This window comes from Scyliorhinus torazame, chromosome 1, assembly GCF_047496885.1.
Source record: "Scyliorhinus torazame isolate Kashiwa2021f chromosome 1, sScyTor2.1, whole genome shotgun sequence".
Classification (NCBI taxonomy): Eukaryota; Metazoa; Chordata; class Chondrichthyes; order Carcharhiniformes; family Scyliorhinidae; genus Scyliorhinus; species Scyliorhinus torazame.
This window is the reverse complement of record NC_092707.1, coordinates 134683521-134708397: the sequence shown is the minus strand read 5'-3', so window position 1 is coordinate 134708397 and position 24877 is coordinate 134683521. Positions and strand designations below refer to the sequence as shown.

At 44.8% G+C, this 24877-nt stretch overlaps 1 protein-coding gene across 1 annotated transcript in view; it reads right to left on the bottom strand.

Moving 5' to 3' along the window:
* LOC140417302 (receptor-type tyrosine-protein phosphatase U-like) overlaps window positions 1-24877 on the bottom strand; it is a 1277635-nt gene that overhangs the window by 431506 nt on the left and 821252 nt on the right. The window contains exon 16 of the mRNA XM_072501194.1: window positions 7907-8043. Within this exon, the coding sequence (XP_072357295.1) occupies window positions 7907-8043 (137 nt within the window). The remainder of the gene's footprint in view (window positions 1-7906; window positions 8044-24877) is intronic.

The following is a 24877-nucleotide window of genomic DNA, read 5'->3' as shown; positions in this document are numbered from 1 at the left end:
AGAACACATGCTTTGTCTCTCTTTGTTCACTCACTCTGGAGAAGTCGGAGGCTGTGGTCTCTGGTCTTTGTCAGGGTGAGTGAGGCTTGCAAGCTGGTTGAAATAAAATAAATGAATACCTATGAACCCGACTCCGCCTTTGACTGAGGGCAGAAAGAACTCAATTTCATAATAGGGACAGGTAGTATTGAGGAAGCAAGGGTGCTGCAGAAGGATTTGGATAGGCTAGGAGAGTGGGCAATGAAGTGGCAGATAAAATACAATGTGGAAAAGTGTGAGGTTATGCACTTTGGAAAGAGGAATTTAGGCATAGACTATTTTCTAAATGAGGAAATGCTTAGGAAACAGAAGCACAAAGGGACTTGGGAGTCCTTGTTCATGATTCTCTTAAGGTTAACGTGCAGGTTCACTCGGCAGTTAGGAAGGCAAATGCAATGTTAGCATTCATGTCAAGAGGGCTAGAATACAAGACCAGGGATGTACTTCTGAGGCTATATAAGGTTCTGGTCAGACCCCATTTGGAGTATTGCGGGCAGTTTTGGGCCCCATATCGAAGGAAAGATGTCCTGGCCTTGGAAAGGGTCCAGAGGAGGTTCACAAGAGTAATCCCTGAAATGAACAGCTTGTCGTATGAGGAACAGTTGAGGACTCTGGGTCTGTACTCGTTAGAGTTTAGAAGGATGAGGGGGGATCTTATTGAAACTTACAGAATACTGCGAGGCCTGTATAGAGTGGGACGTAGAGAGGATGTTTCCACTTGGAGGAAAAACTAGAACCAGAGAACACCATCTCAGACTAAAGGGATGATCCTTTAGTCAGAGGGTGGTGAATCTGTGGGACCATTTGCCGCAGAAGGCTGTGGAGGCCAAATCACAGTGTCTTTAGAAATAGATAGGTTCTTGATTAATAAGGGGATCAGGGGTTATGGGGAGAAGGCAGGAGAATGGGGATGAGAAAAATATCAGCCATGATTGAATGGCGGAACATACTCGATGGGCCAAGTGGCCTAATTCTGCTTCTATGTCTTATGGTGTTATGGGATCAAGGAAGTGAAGGATTTGTTCCTTGGAGGGGTGGAGGTGGAGGGGGATTTGCGGGCCTAGAGGAGTTGGGAGAGAAGTATGGGTTGGTGGAGTGGGAATGGTTTAGGTACCTGCAGGTTCGGACTTAACAAAGGTTTTCCTGACCTCCCCGATAGCGTCGGCCTCTTCGCTGCTGGAGGCGGTGCTGTCAGCGGGAGGGTTGGAGAGGGGGGGCTGTTTCGGTGATCTCGGGGAGGATCCTGGAGGAGGATAAGGTGTCTATGGATGGGATGAAGGCAAAGTGGGAGGAGGAGCTGGGGGGATGGGGTTTTGGAAGAGGAACTGTGGTGTCAGGTGCTGCGGAGGGTGAATGCCTCGATCTAGTGTGCGAGATTGAAGCTGATAAAGCTGAAAGTGGTGTCTAGGGCACACCTCACGAAATCAAGGATGAGCCAGCTGTATGACGGGTGGAGAATGTCTATGAGCAATGTGGGAGGGGCCCCGCAGACCATGTTCATATATTTTGGTCCTGCGCAAAGCTGGAAAGGTTTTGGTGGACAGTATTTAGCACAATCTCGGTGGTCTTGGATGTGCACCTGGTCCCCATGAAGCCATATTTGGGGTGTCGAACCAGCCCCAGTTGCAGGCGGGAGCAGGATCAGATGTCTTGGCCTTCGCCTCGCTGACCACTCATAGTTGGGTCCTGTTGGTGTGGAGGTCAGTTTCTCCAGCCTGTGCCTCGGCGTGGCGGGGGGACCTGCTTGAGTTTTTGACCCTGGAGAAGGTGAAGTTCGAGCTGAGGGGGGCGAAGGAGGGGTTCTACAATTGTTGGGGTTTGTTCATCATCCACTTTCGGGAGTTTGTTCCCGTTGATTCTGGGGATGGAATTGTTTTTTATATTGTTGGGGTTGTTCTTGTTTTTCTTTTGTATGGTGAAAATCTGTCGAATAAAATTATTTTAAAAAATATCTGCAGCCATGAGATCTGCAGTCTGAGCATACATGGAAGCAAGATAACCTTGTATGACAGCAATCTTGAGTTTTCATTGCAGCACTCAAACATTAAGTGGCTGTTGTTTATCCATAAGTCATCAGATGCTACATCATGGTTAGGTCCATAAGTGTGCAAATGGAGGTGGCCACTAACATCATACTGGAAAGGATGGGTTCCAAGCTCTGTAACAAATTGTTGCTGAACTCCTCTATGCTCAGGTTTTCTGTCAGGTTTCCCAATAGATCATGCATCTCCATCAACATTCTGCAGTAGCCACCCCTACTCCCGATCCCTCTGAAGCAGAACGCATGTTTAACCTGGCCTTCCAGCATGCTAGTATCTGCGTTATTCTTGCCTCCTGTCCTGGTTGCAGCCTCCATGTCCCTGGTGTTTCATCATTTGCTGACCCAACCTCTGATCTAACCTCTAAGATATGGACCATGGCAGTCTATTAGCACGTGGCTATGAATGTAAAATCAAATGATGGTGTTGTGATCTTCTTTTAATAATAATAATCTTTATTGTTACATGGAGGCTTACATTTAACACTGCAATGAAATTACTGTGAAAAGCCCCTAGTCGCTTTCAGAATGTCCAATCTACCCACCAGCAAGTCTTTCGGAACTTGTGGGAGGAAACCGGAGCACCCGGAGGAAACCCACGCAGGCACAGTGAGAACATACAGATTCCGCACAGACAGTGACCCAAGCCGGGAATCGAACCTGGAACCCTGTGTGGCCATCTGGGATGGCCACTTACAATAAGGAACAGGGAAGGTCGCAAAGCATAACGGGAAAAATGGACAATGCGAGATTCAGGCAGGCTCAGAACCTGAATGTATATTTGTGAGCGAAGAATCCAGACAGCATCGAAACCCCCGACCGATTAGCATTTTGATGGCCCATCTCCGTAAGACAAAAGACTGATACTTGAGCGACTGATACAATCCCAAGACATTTTGGCGCCACTCCCTATACTCGGGAAGTGTAAACAACAGGGTCAATGACCGCTTAGGACACGCCCAGCCATCAAGGCACCCGCCCCTTTATTGGTTCGAATCGAACACAGTGATCAAGAATTACCCAATTAGTGGAGTCCAAACTGAAGGACCGCCCAAAAGAGCGTGAAAACCCCCAAGGATAAAAAGGGAGACCACCATGTGTTCGGCCTCTCTTGGACCTGGCGCTCCGGCAATGTCTACTTCCAAGTGCAGCACCATCAGAAGCAAGTTCAATGCCCGCTACCAGACGGATGAGCCCAGCTGAGTAGCAGTTACTTCTCCAGACCCGATAGACCCAGAATCGAACAACGGCCACTGTTCCTCTGACCTAAGCCGGGTGCCTGAAGTTAAGTATATGTTGTCATAGTTGATTGGTGTAGTTTAACTAGTAGTGTTTATGTTGCATGATCATAGATCATAGAATTTACAGTGCAGAAGGAGGCCATTCGGCCCATCGAGTCTGCACCAGCTCTTGGAAAGAACACCCTACCCAAGGTGAGCACCCTACCCAAGGTCAACACCCCCACCCTATCCCCATAACCCAGTAGCCCCACCGAACACTAAGGGCAACCCACGCACACACGGGGAGGATGTGCAGACTCCGCACAGACAGTGACCCAAGCCGGAATCGAACCTGGGACCCTGGAGCTGTGAAGCAATTGTGCTAATCACAACGCTACCGTGCTGCCCACATTATTTGGGTGTGTAAATAAAGTACCCTTGATCTTGAACTAACTAACTGGTGTTTGGCTCTTTGATCGATACCCGGTTGAACCTTGTGGTGGTATCATTTGATACCTGGCGACTCTGAGCAATATAATATTGATATCCAAAGAAAGAAGGGCAACCTCATTGATTGCCAGATTACAGTGGGTAAAAAAAGGCAACACCTGGCACTGTGAAGCAACAGTGCTAACCACTTTGTTTTTGCTGTTCCTTTATTGTCTGACCAGGTTCCAACTCTTCAGTATCTAAAATGAGTTGGATATAAGGGTGAGGGAATTGGAATGTAAGAAGTGCATGCTTAGAAATCAGAAATGAGTGTGGGATGAGGGCGAAGTGTGTGAGAAGGATTTATTTTCATGGGATGTTGTTGTCACTGGCAAGACCAGCATTGGTCGCCCATTCTAAATTGCCCATGAACTCAGTGGCTTGCTAGGCCACTTTAGAAGTTGCAAAAAAAAAAGTTTTGGATAGGGGAGAGCGGGAAGCATGGACGTTAGTAAAAATAAGGCAGGATCTGGCCAAGGTAGACTGGAAAGAGTTATGTAAGAAGTCCACAGAGATGCAAGTCCCTTCACAAGAATCCCTTTTATTAACAAAACCAATAGCAGTACAATCTGGTGTATTCAGCTTGCTGTCTACACTGGGAGTGCAGAGGATCTGACACTCCCTGTTATATACAAAGAAGAGGTTCCCTGATTGGCCCCCTAATCAGGAAACTCGCATTCCAATTAGCCACTCTCAAAGGCCTGGTCGAAGTCATTACAAGTTACTTGTGGGGAAATCTACAGAAGTGCAGTGGGGGCTTTCAAAAAGGAAATGGGGAGGGTACAGGCCCAACATGTTCCATCTAGAGTAATAGAATGGAACAACAAGCTCACAGAAACATGGATGACCAGAGATATTCAGGATATAATGAGATAGAAAAGAGAGGCTTTTAGCAAGTTTTAAGGGAGCAAATCAGCAGAGGCATTAGTGGAGTACAGAAAGTGCAAGATGGAGCTTAAGAAAGAAATTAGGAGAACAAAGAGGGGATACAAGAAAGCTCTGGCAGGTAAAAGGAAAATCCCAAGATATTCTCTTTGTTTCTCACTGGGAAGAGGATAACCAGGAAACGAATAGGGCCCATTAGGAACAAGGGGCAAGAGGACATTGGTAGGGTGTTTCGTATCTGTCTTCACCCAAGAGATTGAGAATGTAATATGAACTCTTGGAGAGTGGCTGCAAGGTTATTGAGCAAATTGACGTAGGGAGTGATGAGGTATTGGAGGTGTTGGCAGGCTTAACAAATCTCCAGGAACGGATGAATTGTATCCCAGGCTGCTGTTGAAGGTAAGGGAGGAGATTGCAGGCGCTCTGACCCAAATTTTTAATTCCTTCTGGCCAAGGGGGAGATACCAGAGGACTCGAGAACATCTACTGTGGCTGCTCTATTTACGAAGGGTTATAGAGATAAGCCAGGGAACTACATACCAGTGAGTCTCACATCAGTGGTAGGGAAACTAGTGGAGAAAATTCTGAAAGAGATATTATCTCCTTTTTGGAGAGGTAAGGTACGATCTGGGATTGTCAACATGGCTTTGTCAGAGGTCTAACAAATGTGATTGATTTTTTGTTGAGGTGACCAGGTGTGCAGATGAAGATGGTGTTGTTTATATGGATTTCAGCAAACCCTTTGATAAGGTCCCACATAGGAGACTTATAAAGAAGGCAAATGCACATGAGATACAGTGTAACTTGATAAGGTGGATTCAAAATTGTCTTAGTTGTAAGAGACAGAGGGTGATGACAGAAGGCTACCTTAGTAACTGAAAGCCAGTGTCCAGTGGCATACAATAGGGATATGTGCTGGGTCCTCTATTATTCATCATTTATGTAAGTGACAAAGATGACTATGTTGGGGGGGGTTTAGGAGCAGTAAGTTTGCACATATACGCAAAGATTGGCTGGGTGGTTCACACTGAGGTTGAGTGTCTTGGGTTACAGGAAGATATAGGCGAGATGGCCATATGGGCGGAAAAGTGGCAAATGGAATTTAACCCTAATGTGATATGATACAGTTTGGAAGGACTAATTTGATAGGAAGTATTCAATGAACGGCATGACACTAGGAAGTTCTGAGGAACATGGGGACCTTGGCGTGTTTGTCCATAGATCTCTGCAGGTGGAAGGGGAGGTTAATAGGGTGGGACATTTGCCTTTATTAATCAAGATGTGGAGATGCCGGCGTTGGACTGGGGTGAGCACAGTACGAAGTCTTACAACACCAGGTTAAAGTCCAACAGGTTTGACTTTAACCTGGTGTTGTAAGACTTTGTACTTTATTAATCAAAGCATAGATTACAAAAGCAGGAAGGTCATGTTGGAGTTGTATAGAACTTTGGTGAGGCCACAGCTGGAGTACTGTGTGCAGTTCTGATCGCCACAAAAAAGGAAGGATGGGGTGCAGAGGAGATTCATCACGATATTGCTTGGGATGGCACATTTAAGTTATGTAGAGAGGCTGGATAGGCTTTCGTTCTTTTCATTGGAGCAGTGAAGACTGAGGGGTGACCTGATCGAGGTGTAAAAGATTATGGGGGGCATGGACAGGGTGGATGGGAAACAGCTGTTCCCATTAGTTGAAGGGTTAGTCATGAGGGGACACAACTTCAAGGTGAGGGGCAGATGGTTTAGGGAGGATGTAAGGGAAACCTTTTTACAGAGACAGTGGTGGCGATCTGAAACACACTGCCTGGGAGGGTGGTAGAGGCGGGTCAGTTCACATCCTTTAAAAAGTATCTAGATGAACACTTGGCACATCAAAATATTCAAGGCTATGGGTCAAGTGCTGGTCAATAAGATTAGGTAGGTAGGTCAGGTGTTTTTACGTGTCTCTTCTGCACTGTATGATTCTGTCATTCTGTGATTAAGAGTCAACCACATTTCTGAGAGTCTGGTAAGGATGGTAGATTTACATTTCTTTAGACTTTAGCGAACCAGGTAGATTTTTATGGCAACCAATGCTAGTTTCATGGTCACCATTACTGAGACTAGCTTTATATTCCAGATTTAATAATTGAATTTAGATTCCACTAGCTACTATCACTAGCTGCTATCGTGCAATTTGAACACATGTCCCCAGGGTTTTTTTTATTCGTTCATGTGATGTGGGTGTCGCTAGCTGAGCTAGCATTGATTGCCCATCCCTGAGGGAATTTAAGAGTCAATCACAGGCCAAGGATATGCCAAGTCTCTGATCCTCCTGCAATGAAACTCCTTGCCATGACATTCATGGGTCCAGAGGTTCTCCTATGGAACTTTCCTGCTGCTCTATTTTCCACCTCCTACACAAGGACTCCAATGCAGTGTCCAAAAATCTGGGAACCTGCTCCCTCCAAGAATATATAATGTTCACCAGGTCAGATTCACTTCCTACATGGTGGTCAGCATCCATACCAGCCACAATGCACCTTCCGTTTAAGTGGTGTATAACTAGCTTTAAATAGTGCCGGGAAGTTTCAAATTTGGGCCGCCTGCTGTAGCTTTCTGCCAATGTACAGTGTAATTAGCACTGGCTACACTCAGCATTCATTTAATTTGGAACCTGTTCCCTCCAAAATTATACCATGTTCACCAGGTCGGATTCAGTTCCTGCATGGCAGTCAGCATCCGCTCCAGTCACAATGTACCTTCCATTTAAGTGGTGCATAGCTAGCTTTAAATAGTGCCGGGAAGTTACAAATTTGGGCCGCCTGCTGATGCTTTCCTGCTGATGCTTTCAGCCAATGTACAGTGTAATTAGCACTGGCTGCACTTAGTACTCATTCAAACGAGCAGGCAGCATATGAAATTGACATGCTGCCTGAATTACACTGACCATGTGCAGGTTAATAATGCATCAAAATCCCTGCACCCGTTTTCAGGGCCTTTCCAATTTGGCTTCTATAATATTTTAATATGGATTGTTTCCATGCAAATCTCTTACGTTGCATCAAGATCAATAAAGTGTTACAGACTGATAGGTGATCAAGAATTGTACTTTTATCTAAAGTCCATGGTCATGAAGAGAAATGCCAGAGTGCAGGAAATATATTTCAAGAAATAATGGTTATAAATAAAAAGGAATGACCATTAGTAAGAGATAAAAATAATCTGGAATAGATGTTACCCTTCTCAGACTACTTACATCTGGTGCTGCAGTTATGTGCCTCAATGAAGGACGTGTTAAGTATCTCATTCGCCTGCAGGGTGCTCTGGTCAGTGAGGTTGCTGACGGGGTGAATCATGTGTGTGTTCTCACGGCGGAAGCTTTGGATGTGATTCCTATTGGAATACATGTAAATCAGTCAGTGCGATATGGCTTTAAAATACGCAACACTTTCCACAAGTTAGAATGCAGGCTAGAATAAAGAACATCACCAAATAAATTTATCTTGCAATCAATGCAGATTATCAAGGTTTGAATATGGCAATATTAGAGGACACAGGCATAAAGGAAAACATATCATAACTTTCAAATTTGTGCATTTTACAAATTTAAAACTATTTGCATTTTCATTTGCTGTTAGAGGAATTAACTTTTAGGGACTTTCAATGCAAAATATTAATTACTCTATGGCTCCCAAAGGGATAGTAACAAACACACCCTCCTTGGAACAAAACCTTCCTGCAAAACAGAACCAGTACAGATTACAGGCAGATGTTTCATAGTTTGCTGGCTGGAAGACCCATTCGATACACATTTTTTCCAAAAAGCCTTCAGTTCTGCATAGTCTATAGTTACAAACCTAGCTAAAGCTGTAAGACTTGCTCAGAACCTGTTACAAGTGTACTACTTTTTTATGAATGGTGTTGTGAGTGTTCTTGGAGCTGCACTCATTCATCACACTCCGACTTGCACCTGGTAGACAGGCTTTGGGAGTTGGGAGGCAAATTACTCACAGCAGAAGTCCCAGCTTCTGACCTGTTCTTGCAGCCACAGTATTTAAATGACTGGTCCGGTCTTGGTCAATGGTAACCCCCAGGAGAGTGGAGGATTAAGCGATCGTAATACCATTGAATGTCATGGGGAGATGTTAAGGTTTTCTCATTGCCTGGCACGTGTGGCAGGAATTTTGCTGCTTGTTAAATGGAGGTGAAGATAAAATGAAATGAAATGAAAAATGAAATGAAAATCGCTTATTGTCACAAGTAGGCTTCAAATGAAGTTACTGTGAAAAGCCCCTAGTCGCCACATTCCGGTGCCTGTTTGGGGAGGCTGGTACAAGAATTGAACCGTGCTGCTGGCCTGCCTTGGTCTGCTTTCAAAGCCAGCGATTTAGCCCTGTGCTAAACCAGCCCCTAGATTAGCCGTTATCTAATTTTGTTGTATTAATTCATCGAATGTAGACATCACTGTAGGCCAGCAATTATTACCCATGTTAGGCTATTTCAGAGTCAACCATATTGCGATGGATGTGGATTCACATAACGAAGATTCCTTTCCCTAAAGGACACTAGTGAACCAGATGGATTTTTATGACAATGTCTTTGTTGTCATAATTAGACTTTTAATTCCAGAATTTATACTGAATACAAATTTCACCATCTGCCTTGGTGGGATTTGAACCACAGAGCATTACCCTGGATCTCTGGATTATTTGTCCAGTGATAATATCAGTCCCAAAAGATGTGCTTGTTAAGTGAATTGAACATTGTGAATTCTCTCTCAGTGCACCGAACAGGCGCCAGAGTGTGGCGACTAGGGGATTTTCACAGTAACATCATTGCAGTGTTAATGTAAACCTACTTGTGACACTAATAAAGATTATTATTAAAAGGTATGGATGCCTCATTTACATGGCTGACAGTAATTTGAACAGTTGAGATTAACTCCAAAGCAGAAGGCTGTAACTCGATCTAAAAGCAGGTGGGGGATGGGAGTCAATTCAGGACAATTTAAAAAGAGCAACTTGTAAACTCACTCCCAGTGAGTTCTCCCAGTGAGCCAGAGAAGACACAGCCAGAGTGAGACAGAACCAAGAGTGAGTTTGGGAATTTGAATCTAGGTGGGAATTCGAAGCTGGGTGGGGAGGAAGTGCATTTTATCCCTGGTAAGTGACTGGTAAGTAGTTTTTCTGTTTTCTTTTTCTTTTCATTGGTATATATATATTTTTTTTCTTCGTTGTTTATTTATTTATTTATTTTGGTGGGAAATTGTAATTGTTGAAGTTAACCGAAGGTTTAAGACATGGCAGGAGATCCCAGACCCGTGTCATGCTCCTCGTGTGCGATGTGGGAGCTCAGGGACACGTCCACTGTCCCTGACTCCTTCACGTGCAAGAAGTGTGTCCAGTTGCAGCTCCTGTTAGACCGCTTGACGGCTCTGGAGCTGTGGATGGACTCACTTTGGAGCATCCACGATGCTGAGGACGTCATGGATAGCACGTTTAACGAGTTGGTCACACCGCAGGTGAAAGGTACTGAGGGAGATGGAAAATGGGTGACCAAAAGACAGAGCAAGAGTAGGAAGGCAGTGCAGGTGTCCTCTGCGGTCATCTCCCTGAAAAACAGATATACCGCTTTGGATACTGTTGAGGGAGATGGCTCACCAGGGGAAGGCAGCAGCAGCCAGGTTCATGGCACCGTGGCTGGCTCTGCTGCGCAGCTGGACAGGAAGAAGAATGGCAGGGCTATAGTAATAGGGGACTCACTTGTAAGGGGAATAGACAGGCGGTTCTGCGGACGCAATCGAGACTCCAGGATGGTATGTTGCCTCCCTGGTGCAAGCGTCAAGGATGTCTCGGAGCGGCTGCAGTACATTCTGGGGGGGGGGGGGGGGTGAACAGCCAGCTGTCGTGGTGCACATAGGCACCAATGATATAGGTAAAAAACGGGCGAAGTCCTACAAGCTGAATTCAGGGAATTAGGAATTAAACTAAAAAGTAGGACCTCAAAGGTAGTAATCTCAGGATTGCTACTAGTGCCACGAGCTAGTCAGAGTATGAATGTCAGGATAGATAGGATGAATGCGTGGCTCAAGAGATGGTGCAAGAGGGAGGGATTCAAATTCCTGGGGCATTGGAACCGGTTCTGGGGGAGGTGGGACCAGTACAAACCGGACGGTTTTCACCTGGGCAGGACTGGAACCGATGTCCTAGGGGGTTTGCTAGAGCTGTTGGGGAGAGTTTAAACTAATGTGGCAGGGGGATGGGAACAAATGCAGGAAGTTGGAAGGTAGTAAAACAGGGACAGAGACAAAAGGCAGTAAGGGGGAAAGTGTAAGGCAGAGAAGCCATAGTCAAAAATCAAAAAGGCCGACAGCACAAGGTACAGTGACTGAGGGGAGCTCAGTGAATAGGACCAGGAATACTAAAAGGAATAAAACGGGAAGTGAAAACATTAATGGTAAGCGACGCGGCAGGTTGTTACATGAAGATGTGGGTTCAACGACAAGGAAAATTAGGAGAAAGGATAAGAGGAAATATAACTTAGTCGAGGTTACTGATCGAGGTGTTAAGATTCAGAACAGAGGTAAAAAAGCCAACATAAGTGTACTTTACCTGAATGCTCGTAGTATTTGGAATAAGGTAAATGAGTTGATGGCACAAATGATCGTGAATGATTATGATTTAGTGGCCATTACTGAAACATTGTTAAAGGATGGTCATGACTGGGAGTTAAATATCCGAGGGTATCAAACTATTCGGAAGGACAGAGTGGATGGTATGGGAGGTGGTGTAACTCTGTTATTTAAGAATGACATCCGGGCAACAGTAAGGGATGACATCGGTGCTATGGAGAATAAGGTTGAATCCATTTGGGTGGAAATCAGGAATAGTAAGGCAAAAAAGTCACTGATAGGAGTAGTCTATAGGCCACCAAATAGTAACATTATGGTGGGGCAGGCACTAAACAAAGAAATAACTGATGCATGTAGAAATGGTACAGCAGTTATCATGGGGGATTTTAATCTACATGTCAATTGGTTTAACCAGGTCGGTCAAGGCAGCCTTGAGGAGGAGTTTATAGAATGTATACGCGATAGTTTCCTAGAACAGTATGTAATGGAACCTATGAGGGAACAAGCGGTCCTAGATCTCGTCCTGTGTAATGAGACAGGATTGATTCAGGATCTCATAGTTAGGGATCCTCTCGGAAGGAGCATCACAATATGGTGGAATTTAAAATACAGATGGAGGGTGAGAAGGTAAAATCAAGCACTAGTGTTTTGTGCTTAAACAAAGGAGATTACAATGGGATAAGAGAAGAACTAGGTAAGGTAGACTGGGAGCAAAGACTTTATGGTGAAACAGTTGAGGAACAGTGGAGAACCTTCCAAGCGATTTTTCACAGTGCTCAGAAAAAGTTTATACCAACAAAAAGGAAGGACGGTAGAAAGAGGGAAAATCGACCGTGGACATGGAAGGAAATAAGGGAGAGTATCAAATTGAAGGAAAAAGCATACAAAGTAGCAAAGATTAGTGGGAGACTAGAGGACTGGGAAATCTTTAGGGGGCAACAGAAAGCTACTAAAAAAGCTATAAAGAAGAGTAAGATTGATTATGAGAGTAAACTTGCTCAGAATATAAAAACAGATAGCAAAAGTTTCGACAAATATATAAAACAAAAAAGAGTGGCTAAGATAAATATTGGTCCTTTAGAGGATGAGAAGGGAGATTTAATAATGGGAGATGAGGAAATGGCTGAGGAACTGAACAGGGTTTTTGGGTCTGTCTTCACAGTGGAAGACAGAAATAACATGCCAGTGACTGATGGAAATGAGGCTATGACAGGTGAGGACCTTGAGAGGATTGTTATCACCAAGGAGGTAGTGATGGGCAAGCTAATGGGGCTAAAGGCAGACAAGTCTCCTGGCCCTGATGGAATGCATCCCAGAGTGCTAAAAGAGATGGCTAGGGAAATTGCAAATGCACTAGTGATAATTTACCAAAATTCACTAGACTCTGGGGTGGTCCTGGCGGATTGGAAATTAGCAAACGTGACACCACTGTTTAAAAAAGGAGGTAGGCAGAAAGCAGGTAATTATAGATCAGTGAGCTTAACTTCGGTAGTAGGGAAGATGCTGGAATCTATCATCAAGGAAGAAATAGCGAGGCAACTGGATGGAAATTGTCCCATTGGGCAGACACAGCATGGGTTCATAAAGGGCAGGTCGTGCCTAACTAATTTAGTGGAATTTTTTGAGGACATTACCAGTGCGGTAGATGACGGGGAGCCAATGGATATGGTATATCTGGATTTCCAGAAAGCCTTTGACAAGGAGCCACACAAAAGGTTGCATGGACTTTTCACTCGCGATTTCTAGACTCTGGAGCTGTGAAGCAATTGTGCTATCCAGAATGCTATTGTGCTGCCCCTAATCATAGCATAGTAATCTATGCTGTTTATATAAATGACAAACAAAAGGGGACCCAGAACAGATCCCTGTGGTATGTCACTGGACACTGGCTTCCAGTCACTAAAGCAGCCGTCATCACCCTCTGTCTCCTACAGCTAAGCCAATTTTGAATCCACCTTATCAAGTTACCCTGTATACCATGTGCATTTGCCTTCTTTATAATCTCCCATGTGGGACCTTGTCAAAGGCTTTGCTGAAATCCATGAATACTACCTCAACTGCACTACCCATATCTACACAGCTGGTCACATGCTCAAAAAATTGAATCAAATTTGTTGGGCATGACCTCGGCCATGCTGTCTATTACTGATCAAACCTTTCCTTTCCATGCGGAGATATATTCTCTCCTTCAGAATTTTCCCCAATAGTTTCCCTACCACTGACGTAAGACTCACTGCTCTATAGCACCCTGTCTTATTTCAACAAACTTTCTTAAAAAGTGGGACCACATTAGCTGTTCTCCAGTCCTCTGGCACCTCCCCCATAGCCAAAGAGTAATTAAAAAGTTGGGTCAGAGCCCCCGCTCCCTTGCCTCCCACAGCATCCGTAGATGCAATTCATCTGGACCTCGAGATTTGTCCAGTTTTAAGCCTGCCAACACCTTCAATACCTTTCACTCCTTCTGACAATTTGTTCAAAAACCTCAGTCTCTCTCCCCGAGTTCCACATATACCACCTCATTCTCTACTTTACTTTGACATTACTGAATTCCCCAGTTATCAACCTGGGGGTTACCATTGACTAGAAATTGATTTGGACTAGCCATATAAATACTGTGGCTTCAAGAGCAGATCAGAGGCTAGGAATTAGGGGCGGAATTCTCCATCCCGCCGCGCCACATTTCTGCCCCGACCCGCCGGCGGGATGCTCCGTTACACCGGCCGGTCAATGGGGTTTCCCATTGTGGGGCAGCCCCACGCCATCGGGAAACCCCCGGGCGCCGGCAAAATGGAGACTTCCGCCGGCGGAGAATGACGCCCAAGCTCTCTTACTGGAAAGGATTTGGTTTTCCCTCCAGAGAAAGAATTTAGAGAGAGTTGTAGGGAAACAGCAGGGGACACTCTGTTAACTAATCATGATGTAGACACAGGAAACTCTGAAGCAATAAAGCCGCATCCGTCTCGACTAAAAAATTGGAGTAAGAGGCGACTAACTCACCACCTGACTCCCCAAAGCCAATTCACCATCAACAATGCACAAGTCAGGGGTGTGACGGAATACTCCCCTTTTGTCTGGATGAGCACAGCTCCAATAACACAAAAAGCCCAACAACATCCAGGACAAAACAGCTCGCTTGATTGGCACCCTTTCCACAAACATTAGCCCCTTCCACCACATATGCGCAGTAGCAGCAGTGTGTAACATCTACAACTTGCACTGCAGCAACTCACCATGGCTTCTTAGGCAGCACCTTACAAACCCACGACCACGATCAACTCGAAGGACAAGGGCAACAGATTGATGGAAACACCACCACCTGCACGTTCTCCTCCAAGTCACTCACCATCCTGACTTGGAAATATATTGTCGTTCCTTCACTGTCGCTGGGTCAAAATCCTGGAACTCCCTCCAAAATAGCACAGTGGGTGTGCCTACACCACATGGACTGCAGCAGTACAAGAAGATATCTCACTGTTGTGATATGCATAAGCAATTGTGTACATAAATATGTTTAGCCTCCGCCCATTGTGGGCCAGGCAAGTAGTAGCACATGACACTGTAACCAAGGGGGAGTCTGAAGGAGAATTTGTTGTGGTTAGTTGTGTTTGTGTTTGTTCCAGTTTATTTGCATTAGTTTCCAACCCACTATTTGACTAGTCTTGAACTAGATGTTCTTTAGTACGCTGACTCAGTAATGGTCTCTGTACAAGAACATAACACTCACCAACAAGGGCATTTAGGGATGGGCAACAAATGCTGGCGTAGCCTGCAAAGCCCACATCCCATAAAAATGATTAATTAAAAAATATATTTGCATAGCTTGCCAAGAATGATTTGCATCAGTGGTTAGCCAGCCACATTGATGGCAGTCATGTTAAAGACAATGATTAGTGCCCACCTTGGTACCTTTAAATATAAGATAGAAAGTTGCCTACTATATTTCACAGAAACTAAAACTACAACTGTTAGAGATCACAGGGACTGCTTAACAGCATCTGTGGCCATTTCAATGGTCTGGCTAAGTCCAGGATGGCCAGCACCGGTTCGACCACTAACACGCCCTTCAATCTCCCAAACGCTACCTCGCGTTTGGTGTGCCATAGTGTTTTCGCAACATATCCAACATGCACTGTATTTCACTTTGTAACTGAGCCAGTCTCCAATTTTTTAGTCGAGACGGATGCGGCTTTATTGCTTCAGAGTTTCCTGTGTCTACATCATGATTAGTTAACAGAGTGTCCCCTGCTGTTTCCCTACAACTCTCTCTAAATTCTTTCTCTGGAGGGAAAAACAAATCCTTTCCAGTAAGAGAGCTTTAGTAACACCTGTGTCCCTTAAAATAGTTATGGGTTTGGCTACACCAGTTGATAAAAATGGGGTGATCTATCCTTTGGACAAACCCCCCAAATACCTATCATCTACCTCATTCGTCACACCTGCTCCCACAGCAGTGTTTACCTCCGGTCTCCTAAGTCCTGTTAAAGAAGCCATAAACCGTAGTTTGACCTGGAGATTCACTTCTGACTGAAGGTCAGGTCGGAGGCGTTCAATACAGGCAACCCTGACCTATACAGGAAATCTAGGTACGACCTCCGCAAAGCCATCAGGAACGCCAAGAGACAATATCAGACTAAGCTACAGTCACAGATTAATGACACGGACTCTCGTCGATTGTGGCAAGGCTTACACAATATAACAGGCTACAAAGCAAAGCCAAGTAGAATCTCTGGCAACAGAGCACCTCTTGCCAATGAACTCAATGCATTTGATGCTCATTTCGAGCAGGAGACCAACAAACAGTTGTCAACTGCTCCGATATCCTCGGACACACCCATACCTACCATCACAGCCTCTGAAGTCAAATCAGCCTTCTTGAAAGTGAACCCTCTGAAACCAGTGGGTCCTGACAGAGTCCCTGGTCGTGCATTCAGATCCTGCGCGGACCAAATGGCGGGTGTGTTCACGGACATCTTCAACCTCCCTACTCCATTCTAAGGTTTCCACCTGCTTCAAGAAGACCACCATCCGGTGTCAAAGAAGAACCAGGCAATGTGCCTCAACGGCATACTGCCTTGACATCTATCTTTTAGTTTGAAGTGCTTCGAGAGATTGGTCATTGGACACATCAATTCTATACTCCCAGAATGCCCTGACCCACTGCAATTCGCATACCACCACAACCGGTCCACAGCAGACACTATCTCCCTAGCCTTACAATCATCCCTCATCCCTGGAGCATCTTGACAATAAGGGCTCCTATGTTAGACTCCTATTCATTGACTACAGCTACACCTTTAACACTGCCTTCAACACCATAATCCCAGCCAAGCTCAAATCAAAACTCCAAAACCTGGAACTTGGCTCCTCCCTCTGCAACTGGATCCTGGACTTCCTGACCCATAGACCATAATCAGTAAGGATAAACAATGACATCACCTCCATAATAGTCCTCAATACTTTGGCCCCGCAAGGCTGCGCACTTAACCCCCTATTATACTCCCTATACACAAACAACTTTGTAGCAAAATTAAATTAAATTTAATTAATTAATTTAAATAATCTTTATTGTCACAAGTAGGCTTACATTAACACCGCAATTAAGTTACTGTGCAAAGCCCCTAGTCACCACATTCCGGCGCCTGTTCGGGTACACTGAGGGAGAATTCAGAATTCTCAGCTGGTACGAAATTGAACCCGTGCTGCTGGCCTTGTTCTGCATCACAAACCAGCTGTCTAGCCTAGTGAGCTAAACCAGCCCCCCTCCAACTCCATCAACAAGTTTGTTGGTGACACAATCAGAGTGGGTCAGATCTCAAACAATGAGTCAGAGTACAGGAGGGCGATAGAGAACCTAATGGCATGGTGCAGAGATCCTGGTGGCACGGTGCAATGACAATAATCTCTCCCTCAATGTCAGAAAAACTATAGATAGTCATTGTCTTCAGGAAGCAAAGTGTCATACACACCCTGTCTGCATCAATGGTGCCGAGGTGGAGATGGTTGACTGCTTCAAATTCCTAGGTGTACACATCACCAACAATCTGTCCTGACAGACAGAAAGGAAAAGGTGGTGGAGTTCCATTGTTGATTAAAGAAGACATTGATACAATATTGAGGAAAGATATTCGTACAGATGATGAGAAATCTGTATGGATCGAGTTAAGAAAAATCAAGGGGCAAAAAACATTTGTGGTGGCGGTATACAGACCACCAAACTGCAGTGGTAATGTTGGGAAAAGCATTTGACAGGAAATCAGAGATGCATATGATAAAGGAACATCTGTGATTATGGGTGACTTTAATCTGCGTATAGATTGAGTGACTCAAATTAGTCACAGTATTTTCCCCTTATTAATCAATCCCTTGGCCTGCCTTTGCTAATCCTCAGGTCTATGGCTTTTTATTTGCTAATTTGTATGCTTCTTCTTTGAATCTAATACTATCACCAATTTCTTTTGTAAGCCATGGTTTGGCCACAGTTCCCTTTCCACTCTTGCGTCAAATAGGAATAAACAACTTTTGGAGTTCACCTACTCGTTCCTTGAATGCCTGGCATTGCCTGTCCACTGTAATTTCTTTCAGCAATGTTTCCCAATCCATCATCGCCACCTCATGCCTCAGATCATCATTGTTTCCTGATTGAGATTCAGGACCCTAGTCTCAGAATCAACTACCTCACTATCCACCTTGATAAAGAATTCTATCATATTAAAACATTGAACATAGAGTGCAGAAGGAGGCAATTCAGCCCATCGAGTTTGCACCGACCCACTTAAGCCCTCACTTCCACCCTATCCCCCTAACCCTATAACCCAACCTAGCCTTTTTGGACACTAAGGGCAATTTAGCATGGCCAATCCACCTAACCTGCACATCTTTGGACTGTGGGAGGAAACCGGAGCACCCGAAGGAAACCCACGCAGACACGGGGATAGGGTGGAACGTTCAGACTCCGCACAGACAGTGACCCAGCGGGGAATCGAACCTGGGACCCTGGCACTGTGAAGCCACAATACTATCCACTGTACTACTGTGCTGCCCCACTCATCCCCAAGGACTCATTTCACAACTAGATTGTAATAATCCTTTCTCATTACACAATGCCCAGTCCAAGTTGGCCTTTTCCCTTGTTGGTTCCTCAACGTATTGGTCCAGAAAAACATCCCGTATACATTTAAGAAATTCCTTCTCTGTTGTACTGTGACTAATTTGACTTACACAATCTATATGCAGATTAAAGTCACTCAGAATCACAAATGTTCCTTTATCACATGCATCTCTGATATCCTGTCTTTCCAACATTGCCAGTCTGTCCTTCTTAAACACTGATTAGCCCTCAATGTTTACTTCCCATCTTAGTCACCTTGGAGTCATGTCTCCAAAATCCCAACTGTATCAGAACCCTTTACATCTATCTGCACAATTAATTCATCCATTTTATTTTGAATGCTCCGAGCGTTCAGGTACAAAACCTTCAAGTTCGTCCTTATTACGGTCCTTGTCCCATTCCTACCATTTAATATTGTTTTCTTATCTGCCTAACAATTTTTTATTCTCCTTGCTTTCTTTTTTCTCTTGTTCTAGATTACCCTTGCTCTGAATTCTTACATAGGTTCCCACCTCCCAGCCATATTAGTTTAAATTCTCCACAACCACTCTAGCAAATACCTTCACCCCCCCCTCCCACCAAGGACATCAGTCCCGGTCCTGCCCACTTGTAACCCGCTTAGATTGTGCTGGTCCCACCTCCCCCTGAACCAGTCCCAATGCCCCAGGAATATGAAACCCTCCCCCTCACACCATTCTTTCAGCCACATATTCATCCTATATATTCTGCTGTTTCTACTCTGACACCACGTGGCACTGGTAGTAATTCTGATATAACTGCCTTTGTGGTCCTCCTTTTCAACTTGCTCCCTAGCTCCCTATATTTTGCTTTTTAGACCCAATTCTTTTTTTTTTACCTTTGTCGTTTGTACCAATGTGTTCCACGACGGCCAACTGTTCACCCTCCCCTTTCAGAATGTCCTGCAACCGGTCTTAGACATCCTTGACCCACGGACCAGGGAAGCAACATAACATCCTGGAGTCTCTTTCGCGGCCACAGCAAAGTCTATCTATTCCCCTCACAATTGAATCCCTTATGACTATTGCATTTCTACACCTTTTGCTCCTCTACTGTGCAGCAGAGCCGATCGTAGTACTACAAATTTGGCTGCTGCAGTTACCTCCTTAGAGGCCATTCTCCTCAACAGTATCCAAAACAATATATCGGTTTTGCAGGGGAATAGCCACAAGGGGTTCCTACACTGCTTACCTAGTCCACTTGCTCTGTCTGGTTGTCACACATTCCCTCCCTGCCTGTGATGTGGAGATGCCGATGTTGGACTGCGGTGAGCACTGTAAGAAGTCTTACAACACCAGGTTAAAGTCCAACAGATTTGTTTCAAATCACTAGCTTTCGGAGCACTACTAGTACATTCACCTGAGGAAGGAGCAGTGCTCCGAAAGCTAGTGATTTGAAACAAACCTGTTGGACTTTAGCCTGGTGTTGTAAGACTTCTTACTGTGCTTCCTGCCTGTGGAATTGGAGCCTCTCTATACGTGCTGTCCATGATACTCTCCGCCTCGCAAATGCTCCACAATGTCCCCAGGCGCCACTTCAGTTTCAAAATTCTGTGCAGCTGGACAGAATTTCTTGGCAGCTGTTTCGATTTCCTTAGATGTAAACTTGTACTCTGCTCTTTCTTGCATTGCAGTCTGTTAACCACCTGGTTCTGTTCTTAGATTCATTTTTTTTACTCCTTTATCCTCCAGTTCCCTAACTGTTATCTTATTTAGCTATTTAAGTTTCAGCTATTTAAAGACAGCCCTAATATCAGTTACTCATCAATCATTCAGTTTACGACTTTCCTGTGTTGTCACCCTTGGATTTTTCAAACTCAGCGCGCCGTCTGAACAGTGGCTGACCCTCGCAGGCCTGGTGCTCTCTGCTGCCCGAAGGGGAGTGAGGGCCCCAAGCCTCGCAGTCTCTTTATTCTCCGCTCCCAGAGGAGTGTTGCTCGCAGGTCCAGTGCTCTCTGCTGTGCAAAACTGAGTGAAAGCCCCAAGCCTCGCACTCCATTTATCCTCTTCTCCAAGAGGAGTGTCCCTCACAGGTCCGGTGCTCTCCGCTGCCCGAAGGTGAGTCAGGATTACCATCAGACGAGGCCGGACCGTCCGATGTCGCTGCCCCCCAGCCAGAACTCTGGAGCACCACTCCAGGGAAGACACTGATGTTTCAACACTCCTGTCACCTGCACCATCCAACAGCGCAGAGCCTATCACCTTGGTGGGGAATATTAGTGATGAAGCTCCTGGGTCACCTTCTGGTGTGCACAGCACAAATGCTGCAGAACATCAGGTGGAGGCAGGGCTCCTGAGGAAGCGGACGGTCAGAGGGCCGCCCAATCCCAGAAAACAGCTGTCGCCCAGACAAGTGCCACGCCTCTGGAAAGAATGCAGGTGAAGAGCCAGAATCTACAGGAGGTGGTGTCATCAAATTTCCAGCACCTGCAAGCACAGCTGGAGGGGTTCAACTGTCTTTAGGCACTGAAGATGTTGCCAGCAATGTGTAGTAACCAGGCCAACACTGAAAGTGTGGTATCTGCGATGGAAGGCACTGAGTGCTGGCTGGCTGAGTGAGTGCGCTTTCGAAATTGGGTGGAAACAGGGAGTTCAAGTGGTGAATTATAAGGAGGTAAGTAGTAATTAAACTTGCTTTCAGGGTTAGCTACATTAATAAGTTCTTTAATTGGGTAATTAAAAGCTGCACTTTAGTTAGTTGCATTCCTGAAACAGGGGTCAGCTGCGTTGTACTCAACTTGAGGTCTGACAGGTTAATTGTGCAACTGATTCAAACCAGTTCCAGAGTATTGAAATTTGAAACCTATAAAAGCAGAACTCTCTATTGTTGGTTGGCTTATTGAGTGTGCTTTCAAAGTTGGGTGGACTCAGGGAGTTTGGAACTGGGAGAAGAGGCTATGAGAGAGCTGATTGGTAAGTAATAGGTCAGGTTGGTAAGCTTTTACAACTTCTCTCACTTTTGTGGTTTGAAAATCCATTTGGTGGTTCATAATCTGTAAGGGTAAGAATTGTAAGTTATGAGGACAAGGAAAGAAGGGCCTGAGAGAATTGGAAAAAAATATGATATTAAGTGTCTTCTAAAGGATTAATTTAAAGGGCTACACCATGGCAAGATATCTCAAAGCCTTGTTTTTTTGCTCCTCTTGCTCCATGAAGGAGGCTGGGAACATTTCCAGTCCCTGGGACCAGCATGCGTGCAGGAAGTGTCTCCCGCTGCTGCTCCTGGGTTCTGGAGCTGGGGGCACTGTGGTGCATCTGCGAGGCAGACAGTGTCATGGATAGCATGTACAGAGAGGTGGTCACACTGCAGGCTCAGACTCCACAGGAAGGAAGGGAATGGGTGTCCACCAGGCAGTGCAGGAAGCCCTGTGGGCATTCCCTGCAAATAGAAATACTGGAGGGTGGCATGGTAGCACAGTGATTAGCACTGTTGTTTAACAATGCCAGGGTCCCAGGCTCGATTCCTGGCTTGGGTCATTGTCTGTGCAGAGTCTGCACGTTCTCCCCATGTCATGTGTGATTCCTCCGGGTGCTCCGATTTCTTCCCAAAAGTCCCAAAAGACTTGCTTGCTCGGTGAATTGGACATTCTGAATTCTCCCTCCGTATACCTGAACAGGTGCCAGAGTGTAGCAAATAGGGAATTTTCACAGTAACTTCATTGCAGTGTTAATGTCAGCCTACTTGTGACAATAATAAAGATTATTATACCGTTGAGGGGAATGACCTCTGAGAGGAAAGCAGCAACAGCCAAATTTGTTGCACCATGGTTGGTTCTGCTTCAGAGGGGAGGAATACAAAGTGAGAGAATGCAATAATTATAGAGGATTCAATTGGAAGGGGAGTAGATAGGCTTTTCTGTAGCACAAATGAGTCTCCAAGATGGTATGTTGCCTCTCTGGTTCTAGGTGACAGAGACCAGAGGGGAAATTGTTTCTCAAAGGGAGGTGAGCATCTGGAACAAGCTGCCAGAGGCAGTGGTAGAGGCAGGTACAATATCTTCCTTTTTTAAAAAAAAAAAAAAAAAAAAAAAAAATTAGACAGTTACATGGGCAGGGTGGGTATAGAGGGATATGGGCCAAATGCGGGCATGTGGATAGCTTATGATAGAAATTGGATGTCATGGACAAACTGGGCTGACAGGCCTGTTTCCATACTGTAAACATCTATGACTCTATGATAGGAAAAGGAGCTGAGCAGGGAAGACAGTGGAACAGCAATGGCAGGAGTTTTTTTGGGTTATTCAGGAAGCACAACAGAAATTCATCCAGAGGAGGAAACATGCTAAGGGGAGGAAAAAGCATCCATGGTTGACGAGGAAAGTCAAGGACAGCATACAAGAAAAAGCATACAAAGTGGTGAGGATTAGTGAGAAGCCAAAGGATCAGGAAGCATTCAAAAGCAAGCAGAGGACAACTGAAAAAGCAATATGGGGAGAGAAGATGAAATATGAGTGCTAGCTAGTAATATAAAAAGATGGGAAGAGTTTTTTTCAATATATAAAAGGTAAGAGCGCGACAAACATAGACATTGGACCACTGAAAAAAGGCTGTAGAAATAATAATAGGAAACAAAGAAATGGCTGAGGAACTGAATAGTTACTTTTCATCAGTCATCACGGTGGAAGACACTGATGGGATGCCAGAGCTCCAGGAGAATCAGGGGACAGAGGTGAGTGCAGTGGCCATCACTAAGGAGAAGGTTCTTGGGGAAACAAAGGTTTGAAGATGGATGAGCCATCTTGACTGTATGAACTACACCCCAGGGTTCTGAGATAGCAGAGGAGATTGTGGAAGCATCGGTGGTGATCTTTCAGGAATCACTGGAGGCAGGAACAGTCCCAGAGGACTGGAAAGTGGCTAATGTAACACCACTGTTTAAGAAGGGAGAGAGGCAGAAGACGGGAAATTATAGGCCAGTTAGCCTGACTTCGGTCATTGGTAAGATTTTAGAGTCCATTATTAAAGTTGAGATCACGGAGTACTTGGAAGTGCATGATAAAATAGGACTGAGTCAGCACGGTTTTGTCAAAGGGAGGTCACGTCTGACAAATCTGTGAATTCTTTGAGGAAGTTAGACAAAGGAGGGCCAGTGGACGTGATTTATTTAGATGTCCAGAAGGCCTTTGACAAGGTGCTGCATAGGAGATTGTTAAATAAGTTGAGAGCCCGTGGTGTTAAGGGTAAGACCCTAGCATGGATAGAGGATTGGCTGACTGGCAGAAGGCAGAGAGTAGGGATAAAGGGACCACAGCTTTTCACTATTTACATTAATGATCTGGAAGAAGGAACTGAAGGCACTTTTGCTAAGTTTGTAGATGATACAAAGGTCTGTAGAGGGACAGGTAGTATTGAGGAAGCAAGGGTGCTGCAAAAGGATTTGGACAGGCTAGGAGAGTGGGCAATGAAATGGCAGATGAAATACTGTTATGGGCCAGGGTTTAGAAAACTCCAAAGTAATTCCTGCAGTTCACCTTGCCTACAACTGTTTATAGATTTTGGTTATGAGGAGCACAAGGGCCTACTTTTCAGGTGTTATTTTAACAGGCCGTAAGCACTTTTGAACAAAACAAAGTTTATTCTACAAATTCAGTTAACATTTTATAAACATACAGTGTAGGCATTTTTAATCGGCTACAAACATAAATTCCACAGTCATTAGTACTCTATATATTTAATAACTTCCCTTTACTGTTTCAATTTGATAATAACATCCAATACCAGACACAATTTTTAACAAAACAGTAGTTATGAATTCTTTACAGATTTTACCTTGCAGAGAGGGATCAAAATAAACCTTCTTTGTCTGAATGCAGCTTCCAAACGTCTACACCGAAAGTAAAAATCAGAACTACAGCCCAGCTTCACCCACACAATGACACTACTGAAGCCATTTGATAAAGCGCACATTTCTTAAAGGGACATTCCCATGACTCCTCCCCCCCCAAGAAAAAAAAACCCCATCAACTTCAAAGATCGTTTCCTTTTTAAGCTGATCACTTACTCCTTTAGAAAAATTGACAGTAATGTACTTTTTTTTTAACAAAACAAAACCGCAAACATTTATAATAACATAGTCCATTTCAGTTCTTCTTCCTGCAACTGGAATCTCCCTTGATTGACAGTCTCTTTGCACAAGAATGTCTCTGCACGATCCATCCATTTCTCAGCGCCTCGGCATTTTTCATTGAGGTCAGGTACTTTAGTTCAATCTGATCACAGAGCCTCTTGTAATTCTCAAACACAGGAGCTTTGGTGAACACACCCTTTAGGCCTTCAAATTCCTGTTGATACTCTGCCGTCCACTAAAGTTTGCTGTGTTTCTTCAGCAAGTCCGTCAGTGGAGCAACCACGCTGCTAAAATTTGGCACAAATTTTTGGTAAAATCCACTCATGCCAAGAAATCGCATTATTGCCCTTTGTGTCAAGGTATTGTAAACTCCCCAATAACCTTTGTTTTAACATCCCGTGGAA